Raw genomic sequence first — 17,046 nt, forward strand, 5'->3', positions numbered from 1 at the left:
CAGTAATGCGCTGCGAGTGGGCGGCTGGAGGGGTTGGCCAATGGGAGACAACCGAACTTGAGGTGGCCACGCCTCCTCTTCCCAGTTGGCGAGTAAGTCAGCAATGAATGACCGGCCGCAGAAAAAAAAAAAAAATTGTCAATAAATAAATTGTCATTTCATCCAATTGTGCTGACCGGTATTCAAGGTAATGTACTATATTACTCCAACATGAATATTTCTTGCGGGCGGGAGTGAGTTAATATCGCAAGAAATAAGATGTAATTATGACAGATTTGTTTTTAACTAAACAATTTTCCTAGACTTATTTTGCCTCATACTTCTATTTTCCAGCATTCTTTACTGTCAAACTTGAGTGGGGGGGAGTTCCAGATGAACAAAAAGGAGGTCAGAGATGACGAGGGAAGCACATGTGTGACATTACATAAGAGAGGCGGGGCGTAGCCAGGTCACATGACTTTAGTCATCCTTCCCGTGTGCACACATTTCCATCCTGCATCCTGCACAAAAATGGGAGGCAGCTCTGACATGGGGTGGGCGATGGGAGGGCTTTTCCTCTTTGACACATATTTTCTATGTGAGGAAAATGAGGACACCTGTTGGTCAATATGTGCAATTTCAACCATTTCCGTGCAGCATGTCTGAGGTACGTTTAGTTTTTAAGTTGTAATATTATGTTATATTATGTTATTTTGTGAGGAAAAAAAGTACTAACAGGATTTTATGACTTACTAAGTTACAAATGTTACAAGCAAAATTCTGTAATTGCATGATTTTTCTTGGTTGGACTTTTAAAAGATTTTTATTTTACAAAATGTTTCAATAAAATTGCAGCTTCATGAGGTTTTTCTTTTATTATTAAGATCAACAACTCTCAAGACAACACAAAAGGCGACGTGCTGACGTTCACATTGTCTTTATTGACTTAAAAAAAGGCACCATATCCAGGCGTCAGTTTGTCGCATCAGCAAAATCGTCATAGCACCAAAATTACAACGTATGACGCCTCAGAATTCCTCATTCCATTGTCATCTTTTTTTTCCCTCCCCATTGGTGCACAGTCAAAAGAAATCAAAAAGTGAGACTGGTCAAGTTTTTTTGCAGTGCGTCTCACACTTGATAGCTGTTGTGTCTCAAACCATCAAAACAAAAAGCGTAGGAACGTGGGAAGGTGAAGTAGAAAACAAATTCCAATGTTTTTGAAGGAACAACACGCACGCTTGATTGTTAGTAAGGCGACCTTTTTCATTGGTTACAATCAAGCAGGGGGGGCACTTCGGATGATTGATTTTCAAATACGAAATGGCACTTGTTGGAATATGGGCAGACAAAACAAAATAATCATGTCATTGTACAAATGTGTCGTAATGAGCCTCGAAATAACTTCAGAATAAAAGTTTCCTTGCAACATTTCACCGTAGCTCAGATGATAGAAATCGGCAAATTTACAGTTAACTACTTTTTTTCCAAGCAAAAAAAAAAAAGCTAGAATTTATAATTTTAAGAGAGAAAAGAACTTAAAAAAATATTGATTAATTTTGATTGTCCAGTTCTGTCCCGTTTGATCAAATGTATATGCGGGGGGGAAAAAAAGCGAGTTGAGGAAATGGTGACCAATGAATGGTGCAGAAAATATGCTAACTATGCAAAATGCATAAAAAATACATTTAAGCTTTGTCCTCTAACGTCAATCAATAGGCTAATAAATGTGGACCTTAGTTCCTTTTATGTTGATATCAAACATATCTTTTGGCATTCAAAGACAGATCATGAAAAGTACTAATCAGGAAAACTGCTGGCACAAAGGACTGTCATAATTGCACTTGAATCTCACCAACACTCACTCAGCAGCATATAAAGTACTTGATGACTAATATTGCCTCTGTCATATCATATTTCATATTTACTGGATGCAGTAGAATCTGAGCTACCGATCACTGATTTTGTGCTTTTATATGTCCACACAAAGAAGGGTATTATTTTGGAATAAAACAACAACAACAACAACACAAAACTAAAACTTTGTCCGTATAAAAACGCACCAACAGAGCTGGCAAAAGCAGCAGGTCATTTTAAAAGAGACAAGTTGACTTTTTTTTTCCCAAGAGGAAAAAGTCGTAATTTTATGAGATACAAAAATGTGTTATTTAGTAACAATAAAGTTGAAATTTAACAAGGCTATTTTGTATGCGATATTATTACTAAGTTAGCCTACGTTAAGCTACAAAGGTAAATTTCACGAGGGAGGGGAAACAATTTCATTTTGTGATGCAAGCCAATTAGTGTGCTCTGCCAATGGGATTCGAATAAAGACAACATTTGTAAACTAACGACGTTGGACGTTTAAAAAATAGCCGTCTTGGTGTGGACACAGCCAACAGGTCCATAAAAGACAACGACATTAGCTTTCGAGTGCTCTGCGCATATGTGAGAGGTAGCTCAGCTGAATGAGCAAAAAAAAAAAAAAAAGCTGCTGTGCTCTGGACACATCGCACGTTTTCCCTTTTCAAGGTGGTACAAAAATACATTAGCAAAGACGTAAGAAAATAGCTTAAGAAACAACCAATCAAACTTGTGCTTTCACACCTCGGTGCCGTCGTTGAGGTTGTTGTGGAGTTTGCCTTCCAGGTTGACTTGCTTGACTTTGACTTTGTTGCCGCCCGTTCCCTCGTAGCCACGGCTGAACACGTTGACGTTGGTGACGGTGCAGTGCTTGCTGCTGAAGTTCTTCTCCACGCACTTGTCCATGCATACCTCCACCTTAGTGTTGAGCGGGTACTCTTCGTACGCGTTCTTGCTCGGAGCCTGAAGTATGTTTGTTTTCCAAGCAGACGAAAAAAAGGTTATACAAGATGGAGCTTGTGCAATTTGATAAGAAACACTTTGTGTCGGTGACTCACTTTGGCCCGTTGGTGGCGGCGGAAAAGGAGGCAGGCGGCCAACGTGGCCAGGAGCAGGAGGGCCAGGGCGGCCACCCCGCCGCCCACCGAGCTGGCCACGCGGGCGTGAAAGCTGGCGCTGGGCCCGCTCTCCAGACGCAGGGACTTCATGTTGGTGCCGTTCTTCACCTGGTCGCCCTCGTTGTCGTAGACGAGCGACTCGTCAAGGGTCAGACGCCCGCCGCCGTCCACCAGGTCGCGCTTGGGCCGGCTCGGCCGGAAGGTGAGCGAGCGCTCCGTCCTCAGGCCGGACCGCGACTCGGGACCGATGATGTAGATCACTTGCAGGTACCACTGGTGGCCCGCCTCCACCTGAAAAGCCAGGAGGGGGTGAGTTTTTTTTGATTATCTATGACGCCCCCAACAAAGCCCGCCTTATGACTTGTTTTGTCTCAATGAAGCTTCTTCCCCTCCTTCGACATTGTTCCTTGGCACCGAGATGCAAAGTTATACGCTAAATACGTGCCGATAAGTCCATTTGCGAATGTTGAAGTGACAATGTGAGAGGGGGTACTAAGGTGGTGAAGGAAGGAGACTAGCGGTGGCGCAACAGACCTTGTAGAGCGCATCCACCTTCATGGTGAATCCGTCCACGCCCGGCATGGCGGCCAAAGAGTTCAACTTTGGGAGGTCTGAAGCAAAGTTGGCCTCAAAGGGGACATCGTGGAAGTATTTGTCGCACACGTCCGGCTGCTTGCGATCCTGATGAGGAAAGGGGAAGATCACAACGAGGAACGTAGAAAGGAAAGGTCTGGGAGGTCCGGGGGCGGATCGTGGTCGGTACCAGGAGAAGGAAGCGATGCTTGAGATGCTTGTTGGGCTGGATGCAGCCGTACTGTGGACCCTCGTTGTACAGGGTGCCCGTTGGGTCGAAAAAGGGAACGTAGCCATCCCTGCCGGTGCACAGGTAGACCTTCTCCAGCTGTAGCTTGTAGGCGGCGTTCAGATTCTGCTCCGGGTTCCAGAGCACGCGGCCGTACAGAGTCTGACCTGAAGGAGCCAGCAAAGAGAGCGAGATGGCTGCCGCGCCAAACGGATCATACGTACGTCACACTTGACTTTTCCAGAAAGACTCCAGAAGGTCAGGTCAGCTCTTTTTGAGGTGTCCCGTACCCATGGAGAAGGCCCCCTTGTAGTCCATCTCTGCCATTGAGACGTCGTTACTGGCCGGGTCCATCGTGAAGACTTTCTCGTTATTACACAGCTGGAACTCCGTGTTTAGCGAGTAGACCACGGGGACCGGGCGATTGGTCTGTTGGAAGGCGATAGGCACCAGGAACCTGATGGCGGAAGCGGAAAAATCAATCAATCAATCAATCAATCAATCAATCAGTCAGTCAGTCAGTCAGTCAGTCAGTCAGTCAGTCAGTCAGTCAGTCACTCAATCAATCAAAACCACGAATGAACCAGCTCCAAAGGTCACAGAGACATACTTTTCTGGAGCGTGGGCGGTGCAAGACAGGTCTTTCTCCCCAGGGTCAATCCACGGTTGGGTTGGCTGCACGGTGCACGGGATCAGGAGGACCGTGTACTCTCCGGAATAATCCTTCCTGTCAGGTGCAAATCAATTGAGACATTTCGAGACTGACTCAAGCATGACGTCAGCATTTGAACGCAATGTCCAACTGGCAGCGACTTTGCTTCATCATGCTTTCAGATGGCGCGACCACCCAAAATCCACTGAAGGCTTTTGAGTGGAATGTCCCACTGGGACTTGCCAGTCTTGTGGCCCCATCCAGTGAACTTGCCGAGACTAGCTAGGAATCCAGAAGCTGACCTGCTGTAGGAGCTGGTGGCCCTCCACAGCTGGTAGGGGGAGTCAAAAGTTTGGGCACTCCACAGCAACTGGATGTCAAACTCCATCCCTCCCAAGTGCTCCGGCGCCAGCAGGTGAGACTTGTGTCCGGGCAGGGTGTGATGTTCTGCGACAAACTGGCCTAATGGAGCAGAGATAAACCCGATGTAGCGCACCTTCCACAAAGCCGCCACCCTTACGTTTGATTGACTCACCTCGAAATTTAGCATGCGTTTTAAACTCGATGACGAGCCGGCCATCCTCGCGGATGTAGATCCTTATGATCTGGAGTCTGGCGGAGAGGACGCTGTCAGTCTGGATGCCTAAAAAAACAAAAAAAACAAGATCCAGTCAGTGGAGAAGCGCTTTTGGTCGGACTCAAACCGACCGACCGAAGCGACTCGACCTGTCCTCCAGAGCACGGTGTCGTAGAAGAAGGAGAACTCCATCTCCGTGTGATGCTCCAAAGAAGCCCAGCCTCGCGGAGCCGTCACGTAGATGTAGGACACGTAGAGCGGAACCTGAACCGTGAGGAAGGACTGCGCCGAGTCTCGCACCTGCAGCAGCAGCAAGACCCTGAGTCAAAGGTCTACAGTTTTTGGCATTTTAAAAGCGCCTCGTACCTGAAAGTCAGCGGTGACGGAGCCGCCGCAGACGTCGATGAGCTCCGTCATGTCGTAGTAGGCGTCGAAAGTCCAGATGCAGCTCTTGAGATTGAGATGCTTGTACAACCGGATGCTGCTGGCCTCACGCACGTTGGGGTTGAACTGGTACGGCCGGTCGTAGCCCGGACCCAGGGAGATGCTGTCGTAGGACACGTCGTCCAGGAATCCTGTCTCTGCGGAAGCGGTTGAGAGTGAGCGGGACGCGTCGGAAGGCGGCGGCGGCGACGGCTGGGTTCACCAGAGAGACCCTCCAGGTCTTTGAGCGTGACCAGGTTGGAGCAGACGTGCTGCTGCCGGTAGATGGACTCTGACAGCAGGAAATGAAGATTGTGAAGGGGCATGGTGGACACCAGGGGGAGCATGCCGTCCTGGTGTGGGATCTGCACTGAGATGTGGATCCTGAAAACATCGTTGGATTGCATGGTCAACAAAGGGGGAAGGGGGGTGCCAGACTGTCATGCAATAATTCTTGTATCTATTGTAAACACAAAATAACTTTGTAAAATAATACAGACAAATCAATTTCACATTCTCATTTTGTTTGTAGAAAACAACAACAACCTCATTTACGTTCATTTGCTATTGACAATATTAAAAGAAAAATACTAGAAATTGTTTCAGAAATGGTTTGATTTATACGACTATGAATAAAAAAATTGTAATTTTACATGTGCTACACATAATATAGTTTTATTTATTGTTGGAATTATTAATGAAATAAATATACCTGTACATTGATTTGATATAGTTTTAAATCATTTATTGTTGGAATTATAAATGAAATAAATATAGCTGTACATTGATTTGATATAGTTTTAAATCAATGATGACAATTTTACTAAATGAACTGTCCGATGCGTTTGTTATAAGAATCAAGCGGTTTGCACACACACCGCCTGTATAAGCCGGTTCCACACCCAAAACTAGTCTCTCACCGGTTGGGGTGTTCTTTGTGTTTGACGTCCAGATATTTGAGCGTGGCGATGAAAGACTGAGCCTGGAAGCCTCGCGCGGTCCCAGTGGTGACGGGCGTGTGGCAAATGGCGCCGTCGGTTCCCACCGTGGCGATGTTGCTCCGCAGCGGCGTGCCCAGGTGGCCCGCCTTGTCGCGGGCTTGCGCCACGCAACGCACGTGGAAGCGGCGGCTGAAGTAGATGCTGTCCAAGACCTGACGACGACACGGGAAGCGCTGTCGCTGTGCTATTTGGATATCAAAAGTCGACACACCCTTACTCCGTCCGGTGGCCCTCACCATGTGATTGACGCCGGTGTACGGGGTGGTGTCAGTCACCGTCTCAAAGGGCGAGCGTGCGCCGTTGGTGTCGGTGGGCGCCGCCACCTCCCAGGAGAAATGCACCTGGCTTTGGTTGATGGCCGCCTCCTCGCAACGTTCCTTCATCTGCGGGTACTTAGGGTAGTGCGGGTCGCAGGGAGTGACGCACACAAGCGGGTAGCCCGGCGACGGCGTCTTCTTGCCGCCCTCCTTGGTCACCTCGTGGACATGGTCGTAGTCAGCCAGGGAGACCACCTGAGGAAAGTGGTGGGCTACATTGCTTGCTTGCTTGCTTGTGTTTTGTGATATTGTAGACTGCAGGTTTCCTTACGATGGGCGGGGCTGGAAGGATGAGACTCCCGGCAGCTTCCTGGTCCAGAATGGTGACGGTCGCCGTGGTGATCTCGCCCAGCACCGCCTCTACGGGGTCGTCGGGGCCGAGGACCAAGGAGAAGGACTCGTGCCACTCCCTGTCCTCATTGGACACGATCTCCACCTTGAAGAGAACGTGGTCCATCCCTGAAGGGATGCCACGTGTGACCAACATTCATCTTTTTTGGGGTATTTTGCTGTGTTGCCCACCGGGAGTGAATTTGAGGACCCGGCTCTTGGGGTTGTAGTCCACGCCGGACTGGGCCGAGCCGTCTCTCGTGCTGCAGCGGATCTTGGAAGTCCGGTCCAGGTCCCCGCGCCGGACCACTTTGACATTGAGCACCTCCACGCCGTCCGGACCAGGAGGCTCTCGGACCTGATAGGACGACTGCTCCAACTCGATGGTCGGAGCTTGAAATTGCAATCAATTTATATTTATGCATCTTGAATTCTACCATTTCAAGTGAAATAAAAATCCCACTAAATATAACAGAAACTTTGGTATTGAAGCTTCGTAATTGCTAAGTGTGCAACGTGTCGCCACGGTTACAATTCACTTAAGTTTGCTCATCTAAGTGAAATTGGAAAGCGTTCAATCATTTCAAAATGATCATTAGAAGTGGATTTGGAAAAAAAGGAACCATTTCAAAAGGAACTCATGAGAATGAAAGGAGTTAAATGCTTGGAAATAAAAGTGTCTGTTTTGAAAGATTTTACCTAAATATTCATTTTAATTAAATTTTACATAATTTAATAATTTTATTAAATTATTTGAATTATATATTAATGTATATATAATATTATATAATATATAATTATGTGTATATAATTAATAATAATGTATTATTTAATTTCATCTATTGTCATTTTGAATCTAATTTAATTTTAGTTACAAAAAGACTTCCACTCTAACAGTACACTATTTGATATTTACGTTCATTATTGAATCAAGAAATTGAAGTCATTTTTCAACACACACTATTTGCCAACAATAGTCAGCGAGTTTGCGCCGCTTACCATCTTCGTCATTGGTGATGGTAACGGTGACGACATCACGCTCGCCGATCATGGCGCCGCTCCAGTGGTCGCCCGTCGGTGACCCCAGGTGGACCTGGAACTCTTCTTCTGGTTCGAACACCGAGTCGTCGTTCACGTGAACCGTGCAGTTCTTCACCTAGTGCGCGTGCACGGAAACATAGAGCGGATAGAAAAAAAAATCCACACACCCCTGTGCGAAGGTAAGGATTTGTTTTGGATGACTTGTTGTGTACCTTCTCGCCGCGCCGGAAAGTGACACGCGACTCGTCCACGTTGGGGCGCTCGCCAAAGTCGTCCATGACGGCAGCCGACATGGTGCGCGTGAAGCAGCGTGCTGACGACGTGAAGGACAGGTCGCCCGTGCGTGTCACGAGCAGGTGCAGGTCGCCGTCGCGCTCCTTCACCGTGTAGGCGCTCTTTTCAAATTGCATGCTGGGAACTGACACACGCCCGAAAAAAATGTAGATTTCATTCGGATGAATCACAAATGGGATATGAAATAACGAGAATACATTCCAAAGTGAAATAACTAAAAAATATGAATCCTAAAATAAAAAAAACGAAATGAATCTGGCCAAAATAGAAGGATGGTGGACGCACTGTCTTGGAAAGTGTCGGCGATGACCACGCTGGCCTCGTAGGGCTCCTGGAGGACGGCCCCTTGCGGAGAACTCAGGAAGATCACAAACGACTCGGAGCCCTCGATGGACGGATTCTGGACGTCGTCCAGGATGGTCAGACTGCACGTCTGCAAACCCGCAAAGGCTCAGCGACACATCGGGCCAAGCGCCGCCACCGCGTGTCGCCGCTTCTGACCTCCTGGGTTCTCCCCGGCTTGAACTCCACCTTCTTGGAGCTGGGGATGTAGTCCACGCCCGGGCTGGCCGACGGGGGGTCTGAGGGCCGCGTGGCGCACCACACGGACGTCGCAGAGGACAAGTCGCTCCCCTGGCGCAGCACCGGGATTTCGATGGTGCCTGTTAGTGAACAAGGATGTGAAACCTGAGGGAGGATGATGATGATGACCCAATTGAAGCTCCCAATTTTCTGGAGCTTGCTCGTTTTATTATTATTCGGGCTTTAGAATGATCATTATGGTCAGCGAGCCCCAAAATTGTGTTGTTTGGTAAGACAGGAAAACCTTTTTTTATTCATTTGACCCAATTTTGGTGATTTTGGACCCAAATGTTTTAAAAGAGTACTGTGTCAAAAAAATAGACAAACTCAAAAAGGCACTCGAGCAACTTTTTAGGTGATTAATTTCGGCCAAAAAGGGGGGGTCAAATAAATGAAGCATAAAACAACCAATTTTCTGAAAGAAAGCCAACATTTTTGTTGTTGTTGCACAATTTCTTTGGGGGGGGTTGTTAGTTAGTAGCCTAATTTCTGGGTTACTCATTTGATCCATCTTTTTGGGTTATACGAATAACCCAAATGCCGCCTTTTGACCCTGTCTGGATCTGGTGAGTGTAGCCGCTCTGAAACGTGGCAATAGCGACAACAACAAAAAAACCAGACGAGGTACCGGCATCTTCTGCGAAAGTGAAGGTGTCGTTGCCGAGGGTGACGACGGAGGCGTCGTTGGGCCCGTCGATGACCACCTGGGCCGCGGCCACGCGTCCTATGCGGGCGTTGTCCGAGGGCTGGGACAACACCAGCTGCAGCTCCTCGGACAGCTCGTACTCGCTGTCGTCCACCAGCGTGACATCGCACGTGGACGCCGTTACGCCGGGCCCCAGCACTACGCGGCTCTCGGGCCCCGCGCCACGACTCTTGTAGTCGGAACCCGACTCCAGGGCGTGAGGGCCGCTGCCCCGGGCCGACTTGGACACCGTGTGACACAGTGCCGACACCGTGCTGGATGTGTCACCTGTGCGGAGGACAAGTCGCAACCCAAATTGTATTTACAGGACACAATATTGTTCAAATCAAATTTTTTCGGTTTGTATTGGTTTGGTTTGAAACAAATGCAACTGGATCAAAATATAAAATCAATAAATTGGGAGAGTACCTTTTCTCTCGACGGGCACGCGCACGACACCGGCGCTCTCGTTGACGTGAAAGGTCTTGCGTTGGAACTCCAGCGTAGGCTCGTCCTCGGTGTCGTTGATGTTGACGAGGGCGCGGGTGTTGGCACCCAGCAAGGCGTAGACGGGCATGCTGAGCTCCACGTGGAAGCTCTCCACGCCCTCAAACACGGTGTCGTCGGTCAGCGGCACCGTGCAGACCTTTGTGTCTTCGCGCTCGTCAAATTGCACCTGAAAATGCAAATTCACAAACTTAAATCCATCAATAGCAAAGAAAAGAAGAGTTCAACTCAAATGAACATGCAATAAGAAAAATAAGTCAAAAGTAGAAACAAAGAAAGTTAGCAGAAGCAACAAAGCATACATAGGAATAAAACATGTAAATGAGCGCAAACGAAAATAAAAGTAAGACAAAGAGGTCAATAAAATACTAATATCTTTTAAATTCATAGTAAAATTGAAAATGAAAAATGGTAATTTTTTGTTGCAAAAATAGAATAAAGGAAAAAAATGCAAATTTTGTGGTAGTGACAGAAAAGAAAATATAGTTTGTAATAAAAAAAAACATGGAGAGGCCAAAGCAAAGTATAAATAAACAAAAATACAACTACAAGGGAAGAAAAGAGCCGTTGGGAGTTGAACTGGTGTTGACCTGGCCGGCGAACTCCACGTAATCGTGTTGGCCGGGGCGCGATGGCGCTCCGCCGTCAGAGGTGGCGCTGCCCCGCTCGCTGCGACACAGCACGATGGCGTACTGGTTGAGATTGCCCGTCCTCTTCACCGTTACCGCTACCGCGTCCGCCGTCTCCGATACGTTGTAACTTGAAATTGAAATCAATTTCTATTTTAATCTTCACATGGAGTGACAGAATGATTGTATTTGCTTTTCTATTTGGCAAATGCCAGACTTGTTTTTTTGTTTCCTCCATTTCCCGCACACTACTAAAGTAGGTTGTTCAAAGAAAGCAGCTCAAACCTTTTGTGCTGGAAGCTGATAAGCGACCACTGGATATGGAAAAGGTTGCCGCTGACCACGTTGGGCTTGCTGTCCCTCACCAGGAAGTGGAAGTTGTCCATGGTTTCTTGCGCGTTCTCCTCGCGCAGCACGTAGCGGATCAGGCCCAAGTTGATGTCGGCTGAAACGGGCAACGGCTTTCGGTTCATTTTCACATGGCGAGCCTTTCTGTTTTTCTAACGCGCTCTTGGCAAGACCTCCAGTGAGAGCCATGCCTTCATTTCGTTTGCATTGGGGTAAGCAAAGACAGATCGGTCGCCACCTTGCGTGAAGGAGCTGACGCGGGAGCCGGGCGCCGCTATGTTCTCCAGGAAGCCGTGCTTGGGCTCGACGGTGACTTCGTACACCAGCTGCTCGTCCTCCGTGTCCGGATCCACCGTCAGCAGCTCCTTCTTGCTGATCACATTGGTCGCCTACATTACGAGAGTAATGTGGAGAATAACAACAAATTTTCATAAAAAATGCCCGTTGTAGTGAAGGCTTTGCACCAACAGGGGGTGCTGTATTACAGTCCTAGTCCTCTGAGCCTAATTGCATAGAAGAAGTGAATTGTTGACAAGTTTCAAATTAGCAGCCAGGATTTCAATCTTTGTTTGGAAGTCATGCTTTTTTTTTTCCGAATCAAACTTCGGGCTCTCAAAAGAAGAGCGTTAAAAGAGTTTAGAGACAAGGAGTCATCGCAGGGTTTGGTCCGACGAGCGAGCGAGCGACCGACCGACCTTGTTGTCCACATACTCCAGCCACTGAAGTCCCAGGTTGGTGACGATGCGCGGCGTGCCGTCATCCACGGGAAGAATTTCAATCTTGAACTTTTGCGGCGCTGCCGTCAAAATCTAAAAACGATTAAAGTTCAGATCTGTGCATAGATTTAAGCTTTGAAATGCACGTTTGGCTGATTTGGGGCGGAACGACGTCAAAGGTGCAACTGCAGACTCGCCTCCTTGCCGGCGTGGTCGCGCAGCACAAAGTGCGGGTTGGTGCCGTCGGCCAGCGTGAAGGTGAAGCTGTCCTGCAGCGAGTTGGAGCCGTCGTGGTTGTAGCTGACGCGGTTCTGGTAGACGTCGTCCATGGTGAAGGTGGCGGTGGGCCGGTAGGATTGCCCGTTGCCCGTACGCTCCACGGCGCCGTGGCGCGGCGGCTGCACCACCGTGAACACGATGGACTCGGCCTGGGCGTGACAGGAGAAGAGACCCTTTTACCCTCACGAGATGCAAATGGGACACACCCGAGCTTTTTGAGCACGGTAAAAGCAGTGATGGGAAAACAAAGCTTCAAACTTGAACCAGTTGTGTTTTTGCAGAGGAGGTCGAGAAACTTTAAACCGGCAACAAACGGTTCACGAAGCATATTTGAAATTCGCTTGGTAAAAGCTACAGGTGATCGACCTCCGTGTCGGCATCGGTGGCCGCCAGCTCAAACTCGGTGATGGTTTTCCTCACGCCCTCCTGAACGCGCATTCCGGCAACGCGGAGCAGGGGTAGCGAGTCGTCCACGGGTCGGATGGTGATGTAGAACGTCTGCGCCACCTACGGACCGCCCAAGAAAGGATGACATAAACATTTCAGATGGCCCCAAAAATAAATAAAAATAAAATACAGATTTGTTCTTACATCTATAATTAACTACTACCCTTAATATGACAAATTTCAAGGAGCTTTTTCTGTGAATGGACAAAACAAAAGAAAGCTGGCGGTCACCTCGTTGGTGCCGTCAGACACGCTGAAGGAGAATTGGTCGGCGTGCTTTTCCTCTTGGCTGGTGTGAACGTACTGGACGTTGCGAGACGCCAGGTCGGCTTGAGTGAAGCTGTCGATCCGCACGCCCGGGTTGGCTACGTGCTCCAAGTGTCCCAGGCCGCTCTGTTTGGTGACGCGGTAGAGCAGCTCGCCGGGTTGGCTGTCTTGGTCGCTGGCCGACAGCTGGAGCGTGGTCAGCTTCTTGGCGGAGTTCTCGTCCAGGACCAGGCCTTTGTTGACCACCACCGACGGAGGCAGGCGGTCCTCTGCGGGCGCGGACGGGATTTCACGCTTGGGCCGTTTTAAAAAACAGAAACGGCAAGCGGAGCTACCGACCGAGCACGCTGATGAAGAAGGACTGCTCGATGAGTTTGTTGCCTTCGGGGTCCACCAGGTTGAACTTGAACGACAGGCCGCCGCCCTTCTCGCCTTTTTCGTGGCTGTAGCGCACCAGACCTGCGAGCGAGCCCAAAGCAGGCAAAGCGCTGGAACCCCATGCAAAAGGCTGGCTGAAGCTTCCAACCGACCTCTGTTGACGTCTTCCTGCGTGAAACTGCGCACGGGACCCCTGGCGGAAACTTTCTGGAGGCCGCCGCCGCTCAGCTGGACTCGGCCACTGGGAGGATCTTTGGTCAGGACGTAGCGCAGCTTCAGGCTGTCCGAGTCCACGTCAGTGGCCTTTAGGTTCTGCTCGGTGATCTTGGCCCAAGAACCTGCGGGAAAGGCAACGTGCACTTTGCAACTACTTCTGCAGTTCAGTTGAATGCAAATTGGGTCATTTTTTTATTTGGGGGACATTTTTAGCATGGGTTTCACTTAGATGGGGGTCAAAGGAAAACGGCGGCGGCCTTTCTGTTCAAGTCGGCGAGATGGATGTCTTTGAGAGACTTTCCGTGGAAGCAAAGTGAAAATTGCTGCTGGCTCACCGGCGGGCAGCTGTAGGCCTCTGTTGACGGTCATGCGCGGGCCCTCGCTGCGGGTGACGTCCATGGTGAAGCGCAGGCGTCCGCTGGCGTGACCGCCCGCGCCGGCCGTGACGCTGAAGGCCAACTCGTCGGCGCCGCCGCTGACCGTCTCGGGCGTGTAGACCAGCAGCCGGTCCAGGACGTCCTGGTAGGTGAACGTGGATCCCTCCGTCAGCACGCGGCCGTTCTCCAGCGGCTGCGAGTGGAACTGACGCCGGCGGAGTTTACCTGAGGAGGGAAAAGAAAGAAAAGCTCGGTTTGAGCTAATACTGTTTGACAATAGATGCCGACGGATTCATTATTCCAGGCGAGCACTTTGTTCCCGCTGTGTGTGTGTCTGCGTGTGTGTGTGTGTGTGTGTGTGTGTGTGTGTGTGTGACAGTGAGTGAGTGAGTGAGTGAGTGAGTGAGTGAGTGAGTGAGTGAGTGAGTGAGTGAGTGAGTGAGTGAGTGAGTGAGTGAGTCCAGGTCCAACTTAGGCTGTGTTGCTTTCTGAATGCTGAAGGTATGCAGAGACTCGTTTGAGCCATATTTGCAAATTGCAGCTTCGAATGTGAACAGTACATTTTCTCTCTGTTTTCAGGGATGTCTTTTTTTTGGTGGGTCTTGTCATGAGAGACACGCCCACCAAATTTCACAATATGAAGTACAACTTGTTTTTTTGACAAAAACGATCTCGGAGGAGTTCTTCCTTGAAGGACCACAGTAACTCACCCTTAAATGGCTTCTTGAAATCTTAATGGCAGACTTGAGTGTCAATTTGGACAAAATTTCTTGAGATGGTTTAGTCCTAAATGTTATATTTCTAAGTGAAAAAGCCGGGGGGGGGGGGGGGGGGGGAGAAGGGTGGCCCAAACAGAATTTCCTAAAACTCTGTATGAGGAATTTGCCTCCACAACTACTGGAAAATGATCGGAAAATGTCCGTTACCACGCAATATGGCAGACATCCTGTGTCTTTATTTTGCTTACCAAGTTGCGGGTTGCTCGGCGTAAAGCGCTTCGGGGGCTGAATTTTCAAAAACACTCGAGATTTGACAAAAGCACACTTGCTGCATTTGTGTTGCGGCGCTGACCGTAGGACGGCTTCCTCACGACGGTGAACAGAATCTCATTCTCGGGCGTGTCTGGGTCCAGGACACTGAGGGATGCGTTGGTAACCACTACTCCGGAATTCTCCTCCACGTGGATGCTGCTGACCGATACCAGAAGCTCACTCTGCCGCTTGCCCTGGCGAGAGAGGATGGCCTTAATTATTTCGGACGCCTTAGCGGGAAGGTCACGCTTGACAACATGAATGAAAGAAGGCGCCTCCGCCAACATCTGTCAACGCTGGAATCAATGAGTGACTACCGTCCACCTTCAGAGTTGCTTTACTCATTCACTGCCTGGGACGCAGCAATGGTTGCCAAATGAAGCTTTGTAAGGCGCTGCGATGACGAGCAGGTCCTGTAGAGGGCGGCATTCACCTGGATGTCGATGTTGACTTCAAAGGCCTCCGTCTGGCTGTTGCCGTCGCTGACGTAGAAGCTGAAGGTGTCTCGTCGCCCCGGCTGGCCCGCGCGCTGCACGTAGAAGATCCGGTCCAGCGTCAAGTCCTCCACCGAGAACGGCGTGTCGGGTGTGACGGCTGGCGATCCGCCTGTTCGGAAAAAAATAAAATAAATCGCACACGAAGAAAAGATTGGAAAAATAAGAATAAAGTTGATTCTCAAACAATTTAATTTAGGGATTCTAACGATGGCGGCGTGCTGTTAGCAATTCCATCGTGATTGGAACACAATTTGAGCGAATCGTTTGTATATTCGGAATTGCAGCGAATCACGTGATCACGTCCTTACCCGGTTTGGTGTTTTCAATGAAGCCGTACTTGGGGGGGCTGACTAGCCAAACCAGAAGGTTCTTCACCGGCGTGTCCAGGTCGGAGACGATGATGTGATTGGTTGACAGCTGCACACGACCGCCCTCCTGGACCTACGCCACCAACGAGCATTCAAACAGTTTCAACCAAATCGTTAAAAGTTTCCTGCACAAAAGCAGTGAAACAGCCAAAATGGCCGTCGGATGATGATGATGGTGGAAGGCAGGTTGAAAGGTGTGCATAACCTGGATTCCGCTGCGCACGGTGACGGCAGGCGGCCGCCTGTCACCAGAAGTGATGGTGATGGTGCACATCTGGTTGTCAAGACGATTGTTGTCACCGTCGTAGACGACAAAGTGGAAGATGTCCGTGACGGGCTGGTGGCCCGTCTCCAACGAAGTGACGTATCTGACAAGACGGCAGAAGGAACCTCATTGACATTCTTAGCGCAGGTCTCCAAGATTCAACGGCCCCATTCGGGAAATTGTGCCACGATTAGACTTTGGACGGGAAAGCACGTGCAACTCCTTCGTGGACGTGCCGGAAGAGAAAAGTAGAAGTAGAAAAAACTTTTGACGCTGATGGGATCCGTTCACTGGCTCCACTGATTCACAATCTTTCTAATCCTCGCAAAGCAAGAAGAGCATTCGAACCCTCCCGGGCGTTAGTTATGGTTTTCTACAAATAACTTCTGTCTGCCCACCTGATGGTTCCGCGGTTGATGTCGTTCATGGTGAAAGTGGAGTATTCCTTCAGTTCCTGCGGCTCTCGCTGATCCCGAGTCCTGCTCAGGGTGCCGTACATCGGCACCGACACCAGTTGGATGCGAATCTGCTCGTCCGGCGACGCGTCGTCCTGCCACGTGCCGAGGGAAAGGCGCAAATCGTAAAAGAGACGATTCTTCTCCATTAACCTCGGATGCCTCACCGTGTAAGCCAGATGCCAACGTCTGATGACGGTGCTACTCATCTCGGCCACCTCCAGGGAAAGGGTGGCGCCGGGGTCCGGCCGGGGCCCGCGTCCACTGGCCCCGAGCACCGCCACCCGCACGGTGACGGTCGCCATGGAGATGCCGTCGCTGACCGAGACGGTGAAGGCGTCGCCGTCGCGGGAGAGGCCGGCGTGGCGGTACAGCAGCGCGTCGCGGGTCACGTCGGCAAAGGTGAAGGTGTCGCCTGGCCGAAGGGACGCAGGGGGTGAGCGCTTCCTCTTTGGACTCAAATAAGTCTTCATCCTACTTTTGTCTAAATGAAGCTCCGCCGCAACTCACTTTTATGAAGTTCCCTGACAGCAAGATGGAGGCAAAGCACTACCTTTGTCCAAATGAAGCTCCTCGATCGTTTTGTGACCAGTGTGATTTGT

General features: G+C 49.6%; 1 protein-coding gene across 5 annotated transcripts in view; it reads right to left on the minus strand.

Annotated features, from left to right (window-relative positions):
- Positions 1-1,990: 1,990 nt before the first annotated feature.
- Positions 1,991-17,046, minus strand: part of fras1 (Fraser extracellular matrix complex subunit 1) — a 61,955-nt gene continuing 46,899 nt past the window's right edge. For all 5 annotated transcript variants that reach the window (XM_085910136.1, XM_085910135.1, XM_085910137.1 and 2 more), the window contains 37 exons: positions 16,612-16,859; positions 16,388-16,539; positions 15,930-16,092; positions 15,665-15,797; positions 15,293-15,465; positions 14,900-15,053; positions 13,787-14,053; positions 13,388-13,573; positions 13,197-13,316; positions 12,822-13,126; positions 12,510-12,650; positions 12,062-12,292; positions 11,844-11,957; positions 11,387-11,537; positions 11,086-11,245; positions 10,762-10,930; positions 10,094-10,340; positions 9,608-9,952; positions 8,899-9,059; positions 8,683-8,830; positions 8,316-8,521; positions 8,062-8,218; positions 7,255-7,455; positions 7,004-7,191; positions 6,652-6,927; positions 6,335-6,567; positions 5,638-5,798; positions 5,358-5,572; positions 5,141-5,291; positions 4,950-5,057; positions 4,717-4,876; positions 4,373-4,489; positions 4,053-4,219; positions 3,724-3,929; positions 3,495-3,641; positions 2,901-3,251; positions 1,991-2,805 (listed from right to left, as the gene is read on the minus strand). In XM_085910136.1, the coding sequence (XP_085766262.1) occupies positions 2,581-2,805; positions 2,901-3,251; positions 3,495-3,641; positions 3,724-3,929; positions 4,053-4,219; positions 4,373-4,489; positions 4,717-4,876; positions 4,950-5,057; positions 5,141-5,291; positions 5,358-5,572; positions 5,638-5,798; positions 6,335-6,567; positions 6,652-6,927; positions 7,004-7,191; positions 7,255-7,455; positions 8,062-8,218; positions 8,316-8,521; positions 8,683-8,830; positions 8,899-9,059; positions 9,608-9,952; positions 10,094-10,340; positions 10,762-10,930; positions 11,086-11,245; positions 11,387-11,537; positions 11,844-11,957; positions 12,062-12,292; positions 12,510-12,650; positions 12,822-13,126; positions 13,197-13,316; positions 13,388-13,573; positions 13,787-14,053; positions 14,900-15,053; positions 15,293-15,465; positions 15,665-15,797; positions 15,930-16,092; positions 16,388-16,539; positions 16,612-16,859 (7,037 nt within the window). In that variant the 3' untranslated portion in view covers positions 1,991-2,580. The remainder of the gene's footprint in view (positions 2,806-2,900; positions 3,252-3,494; positions 3,642-3,723; positions 3,930-4,052; positions 4,220-4,372; positions 4,490-4,716; positions 4,877-4,949; positions 5,058-5,140; positions 5,292-5,357; positions 5,573-5,637; positions 5,799-6,334; positions 6,568-6,651; positions 6,928-7,003; positions 7,192-7,254; positions 7,456-8,061; positions 8,219-8,315; positions 8,522-8,682; positions 8,831-8,898; positions 9,060-9,607; positions 9,953-10,093; positions 10,341-10,761; positions 10,931-11,085; positions 11,246-11,386; positions 11,538-11,843; positions 11,958-12,061; positions 12,293-12,509; positions 12,651-12,821; positions 13,127-13,196; positions 13,317-13,387; positions 13,574-13,786; positions 14,054-14,899; positions 15,054-15,292; positions 15,466-15,664; positions 15,798-15,929; positions 16,093-16,387; positions 16,540-16,611; positions 16,860-17,046) is intronic.

The sequence above is a fragment of the Syngnathus leptorhynchus genome, chromosome 4 (genome assembly GCF_054491065.1).
Source record: "Syngnathus leptorhynchus isolate UIUO chromosome 4, UIUO_Slep, whole genome shotgun sequence".
In the NCBI taxonomy this organism is placed as follows: Eukaryota; Metazoa; Chordata; class Actinopteri; order Syngnathiformes; family Syngnathidae; genus Syngnathus; species Syngnathus leptorhynchus.